Source organism: Grammomys surdaster, unplaced genomic scaffold (assembly GCF_004785775.1).
Source record: "Grammomys surdaster isolate TR1022 unplaced genomic scaffold, NIH_TR_1.0 279, whole genome shotgun sequence".
Taxonomy (NCBI): domain Eukaryota; kingdom Metazoa; phylum Chordata; class Mammalia; order Rodentia; family Muridae; genus Grammomys; species Grammomys surdaster.
The window spans coordinates 10,344,192-10,350,191 of NW_021604720.1; the positions used below are offsets into that span (position 1 = coordinate 10,344,192).

Genomic DNA, 6,000 nt, shown 5'->3' on the forward strand with positions numbered 1-6,000 from the left:
GAAACCCATTACTTCATATATTAGCAAATTTTCTTTTTCATTTAAAGCTTCTTTAAAAATAATGAGATGCAACTACATATTTTAATCACATTGTTCTTAATTTTAGCTTCTTGACCATCTACTAAAAAATATTACCTTTTGTATTACCAGAAGTGTTGGAATTTACTGAAGACATCACAGCATCTGCTTCTATCTAGAAAAGAGGAAAGAGTAACAGGACATGAAACTTTATCAGATGTTTCAAAGTACAAGTTCTGAATTCCTGGCATAAGGGAAGACATGTTTTATGGGCAGCCAACTTTATTGAACCTCGTAGACAGTAACTTCACTTGTCATTATGATGGTCATTTTTCTTGTTCTTTAACGTCCACAACAAATACAGAGCTGCAATAATGGTCCCCCAAATTTCATTCCACTGACCAATAGCTTAAATATATGAAATCACTTCGGCAGTCTTATATAGATTATAACCTAAAATCCATTTCATTAATAAACAGGTAGTTGTTACAATAGCTTTATTTTTCAATTTTCCTGATGCTAAACGTAACCCAAGACAGGTGTGATGGGTCTATTCCAGGTGGGATTACACCTGTAATGTCAGTCTTGTGAGTCTGAGGCAGGAAGGGAGACAATGAAGCCAGCATGGGCTACACAGTGAGAGCCTACTAATAAAAGAAGGTATTATAATAAAACAGTAACACATGATCAGTGCAAAAACATGATGTATATAACTTGTTCAATTTAGTAGATACCACTGTTAACAGTTTGGTCTCTTCTAGGGTAGTGCTTGTTTTTGCCTAAACAACACAAAACACTGTAGTGAGGACACACCACATGTAAAGCTCTGAGACCTGCTTTCAGTAAATATTAACACAGAAGCAGTCCCCTCCCATTGGTGATACGGGTAACTGATGGTAACTGACATTTTTTTTTTCTGGTGCCAGTCTTGAATCTTCCATAATCTTGAGTCCCTGCCCCTCCCCTAGGTCCCTTCCCCAGGGAGCCTAGTCCATCTTTGTCACGAATTCCCACCCATCTTTAAATGCAGGCTTCCCCAGAGCTCTTTCCCTGGACTGGTGTTGCTCACGGCCTGCAGAAGCTTCCTATGGAACGGTATTTAGTCTTCCTATTTGAGCTACCCCTTATAAACTGAGCCCCAAATCTACCTCCAGTGCCCCTACCACCTCTCTACCCCAATGAGGTTCCTGTATTTAAGAGGTAGACCCTCAGAACTCCATACAGTACCTAACAATCAAATGTCCAGGGAATACCAGTTACCACTTCAAACTCACTTTGCCCTGCTGCCCTCGTCCCAACTGACTTCTCTGAACCCACTGCCACCTGGATTCTCTCCTCCTCGGTGACGTCACCACTCTTTTGCTGCCAGTGCATCCAGGAAAAACCAGGGCATAGCTTGTCTTATGGCCACAAAGGGCTCCTAGATGCTTCATAGAATATTTATGGAGCGTCTTTAGTACAAATGACACCTGCCATAGCTGCCCACCCATCTTGCTCCCTATATAAAATGAAATTGTTCCAAAGCAGAGACTGTATGTGTTCACCTTGACATCTCCAGCAGCTGGCAGATACTCTTTTCATTAAACAGATTCAATAAATTTCATTGTGCAAACATCAATGCAGAAGTGAGTTATTCTCTAAGTCTTCTATGAGCTGATATTGTAGTGTCATGGTTGCTCAAAGTAACAATTCATATTTGATTCTTCAAAAGACAGTCTATGAGAGGATTTTTTTATATATCACGTTTAATTTGCTGACTTCCAATCAGTATTTTATATATTTAAAAATTGTATTAAAATTAAACTCTAGCACTGAACCTAGTCTAAAATTTAAAATATGAGAAGGTATACATTGAACATTTCCTCTCTGATAAAAAAAATTCCTCTCTGGTAAATTGCCTGGCAAGCGAATAGGTGGTTTACTATGGTTGTGCTTGACTGTTTAGTGACCTACAACCAATTAAATGTGTCATTAGCCTTAAAAAATAAAATGTGAGGGCCAGTAAGATGTCTCAGCAGGCAAAAGCACTTTCTATCAGGCCTGGTAACCTGAGTTACCCCTGAGACTCACAAAGTCAAAGGAACGAACAGACTTCCATAAGTTGTCTTCCCATGGCCACGAACCCCCCATATATGCCAATACACATAAATACCGTAAGTTCTTTAAAAGATTTAACAAAAAAATCCATAAACCCTCAACCCAATATGTAAAGTAAAAGCTGTCAAACTTCACCGAGCGTATGTACATTACCACACCACTGTCCCTGTCATTAAATTCTTTACATGGCCTAAGGTTAGAATAAGTAGGTTAGAATAATAAGGGGGGATAAAAAGCAAACTGAGGTGAGCTCTCTTTCCAGGGGAGCCCAGGTTAAATCCGAGGCTTTAAAACATCCAGGCTTCACAGGTCACCTGCCTTGGAACTCCAGGAGAAATGACTGCAGGTTAACAGAGCAGCCGCAATTTCAGAGCCAGTCCAGGCTAGCTCTCTGATCTCATAACTGGCCTCTCAGGAGCTAAAAATCTCCAACCACTCTGAATCCACCCCAGGCTGTCTGCCAACCCTCTAGGGGGAAGGCAGATTATATTTACGGTGGAGTAGTAGTGCATTCAAGCATACTGACAGGCACAGAAATGGGATATCACAGACTGAGTCCCTGGCTACCCCAACTCATGAGGAGCAATTAAGTCCTAACTGTCCGTTCTGGGGAAAGGGGTTTGGGAGAGCATTCTAGGAAGACTTGAGTGCTCCTTCTGCTTGATGGTTGTAGTTTACTCTTTTGTATTTGGACAGTGTCTTGACTCTGATTAGTTCTAGTTCGGTAGCTAAACAAGAATGGATCCGTCTCTAGGCTGCTTATAACAGGCGAGCAGAACAGCACAGAGACAGGGGTAAATAGGAAACTATCATACTAAAATAGAAGATTCACTGGGGTTTGGCTGTGTTCTAATTACTGAGGAGCTGTGCAGCCTTTTCTGGCAACTAACAGCCACAGCGTTTCAAGTACACCCTCCACAGGCTCAGCGAACATGTGGAAGGAGCTGGGTGAAAGAGTGTGAGAAGCAGAGGAAGTGGGGGCAGTGATAACGCAGTGCTGGCTTCTGGGTACGATGTGGTTTCTGCACCATTGAATTCACAACAGCTGTGATTACCTGTACAAGACTTGGCCTGTCAAAACCCTGCCAGGGAAGGCAGGGGGGCTCTGGAAGGTGCTCACCTTCTTGTAAAGCACCCTAAGGAAACTCCTTGGGCCACATCTCTCTGTCCCCCCTCTCTGTATGAATCCATCTATCTATCTATCTATCTATCTATCTATCTATCTATCTATCTATCTATCTATCATCTACCTATCTATCTATCATCTGTCCATCTATCATCTACCTATCTATCTATCTATCTATCATCTACCTATCTATCTATCTATCATCTGTCCATCTATCATCTACCTATCTATCTATCTATCTATCTATCATCTACCTATCTATCTATCATCTGTCCATCTATCATCTAGCTACCTACCTATTTCTTTCAATAAAGGAAAAAAAGAAAGATAATAAAAATTCAAATGTGGGGCTGGTGAGATGGCTCAGCGGTTAAGAGCACTGACTGCTCTTCTAGAGGTCATGAGTTCAAATCCCAGCAACCACATGGTGGCTCACAACCATCTGCAATGAGATCTGATGCCCTCATATGGGTGTCTGAAGACAGTGACAGTGTACTTACATATAATAAATAAATAAATCTTTAAAAAAAAAAAAAAATTCAAATGTGTACATCCTGAGACTTAGCAATTATATTTCTAGGAATTTTGATATTTTGTTTGTCATTGTTCTAAAATGTTGTCTCGCCATGTAGTCCAAATTGACCTTGAATTCCTGATCTATCGAATGCTCCCAAGTACAGCAATTAAATATCCATGATTTACACACACACACACACACACACACACAAGTATGTATTCCACAGACATGATCTGTGGGTGAATGTAGATGTAAAATGATGCTCACTGAGACAATGCTTGCAGCTTAATTCAAACAACAACAAAGGGTAGACTGGTTAAAGAGAATATTATACAACTATAATTTAAGGTGGTAATATGTGCTTTGGGTTTGCTGCTAAGTGGAAAATGCATGTCAAGATAAAACAGTATGGAATTTCAGTAGAGGACTGTTCCTATCCCTGAACGTAAACAATACAGAAGAAACTGGTTAACCCCTGGTAAGTGGAACCCTAGTCCAGTGGAAAGAGAAGGGATCTTGTGGACTGTATGAACATATTACTTTTACCAATTAAAGCCACCCAGAAATTTTACTATACATATCGGCTAGTAGGTGAATTCCTCCTATTACAACTTCACCTTCCCCTCCCAGCCTTCCCCTCTCTACCATCCCATATTTCTTATAAATTTTAGGACACTCGTGGAGATGTTTTGTTGGCTCTAGTGGCATAGATATCTAATTTGCGCCTGTTTGGGCCTTTAAGGGGAGGAGGGGTTTGTGAGGAATTCAGTGTTAAGAGAGATTTTTGCTCTACAGATATCAGAAAGCACTCCTGGCCAATTTTCTTAGGATTCATTTCTACAGCATTATCCGCCCCATCCAAAGAAAGGAGAAGATGAAGGGAGAAAGAAGCATCAGAGGGGAACAGAGAAAACGTTCTAACCTTGGAAGGTTTGTACCCAAACAGCATTACAATCGCAACCTTAAAGTCCTCTCGGCTGAGGTAGCCTTTGTTGTCTTCATCGCATGCTTTAAATACCTAAGGAATATCAAACATCTACAGTTAGTAAGCCAGAAACCAGGAACACAAACATCTTAAACTCAACCTGGTTGTGGAGCTTTCAAAATGAGGTTTCATTACTCTAGCTTAATTTCTCAAGCAATATAATCGCTGAGTTAAAAAATTTCCCTTTGTTCCCTCTCCCCAAAGTTTAAGGGGCTGACAAATCCATTCTTCTAAATCACTGGAATAAACTGTACGCAAACGCTCAGATGTTAGGGAACGAGAATAGAGGTGATTATCCGTAGACCGTGTGGTGGGCGGGGAAGTGATCAGAGTCCTGCAGCTATGCTTCGGTTTTAAGAACAGTTTATTTTTTCAGGGCTGACTAGAACCCGGTTGAGGGAAACATAGAGGGGTGACAGAAGTGGCCCTGGTCAGGTTTAAGTCCAAACTCAGGTCGCGCTCCCACACCTACTTCCACCCATTTCTTGCGTTCTGAGGCGCTGACTTCGCCGGTTCGCGGCCTGGCGCCCGCCTCTGACCGGAACATCCCTACCGACTCTAGGCAGCTCCTCTGGCCCAGCGAGAACACAGACCAGCCACCGCGGCCACACCCACCACCGCTGGGACTCAACTTCGCCGCGCAACTCCAACGTCTCCTCCCATTGGCCAACCTCCGAACCACTGACGTTGATTTCCTACTGTAATTGGTTAAAAACGATGTTTAACAACGGGGTGGGGCTTCCAAGGCCCGCCCCCAGCTCTTGGTCCCGCCCCTTCTCGATTTTCTTGACTCCTTGAGAGCTGGTGAGGGAGATCCAGATCCGGTACTTCTGTGCTTTCTTAGCACGTTTTGATTGCTTTCAGGCTCTCTACCAAACTTACAATAAACTCTTTGATTATTTTGACCCGTGTCTTTGCTAGATTTGGTAGGAGACACACGAAGAATGTGAAGAAAGCACACAAACACGCAAAAATGGACTGAACTCCAAGATTCATTTTTAAATCAGCAAGCCATTGAACGGCCTTCTCAGAGCAGTTACTGTGTTTATTTTCGCCCCTTTGGTAACCCTGGCACGTATCACTGTGTCTAGGACAATTAAACGAAATGACCCGTTTTGAGCGTTTACACAGAATTATTCAACTCCCGGAAAGCGATGCCTGAGGTGAGGCTGACTTAAAGAATAGCACAAGAATTCCATACCAGACATCTTTATAGAAGATGAGGAATACGGACAAGAGCTTCGTTTTCCAATAATC

The 6,000-nt window shown here is 42.1% G+C and overlaps 1 protein-coding gene across 1 annotated transcript in view; it reads right to left on the reverse strand.

The window, feature by feature from the left end:
- Efcab11 (EF-hand calcium binding domain 11) overlaps positions 1-5,290 on the reverse strand; it is a 169,643-nt gene extending 164,353 nt beyond the window's left edge. The window contains exons 1-3 of the mRNA XM_028777337.1: positions 5,216-5,290; positions 4,681-4,776; positions 148-193 (exon numbers count right to left, since the gene is read on the reverse strand). Of these exons, the coding sequence (XP_028633170.1) occupies positions 148-193; positions 4,681-4,776; positions 5,216-5,290 (217 nt within the window). The remainder of the gene's footprint in view (positions 1-147; positions 194-4,680; positions 4,777-5,215) is intronic.
- Positions 5,291-6,000: the final 710 nt, after the last annotated feature.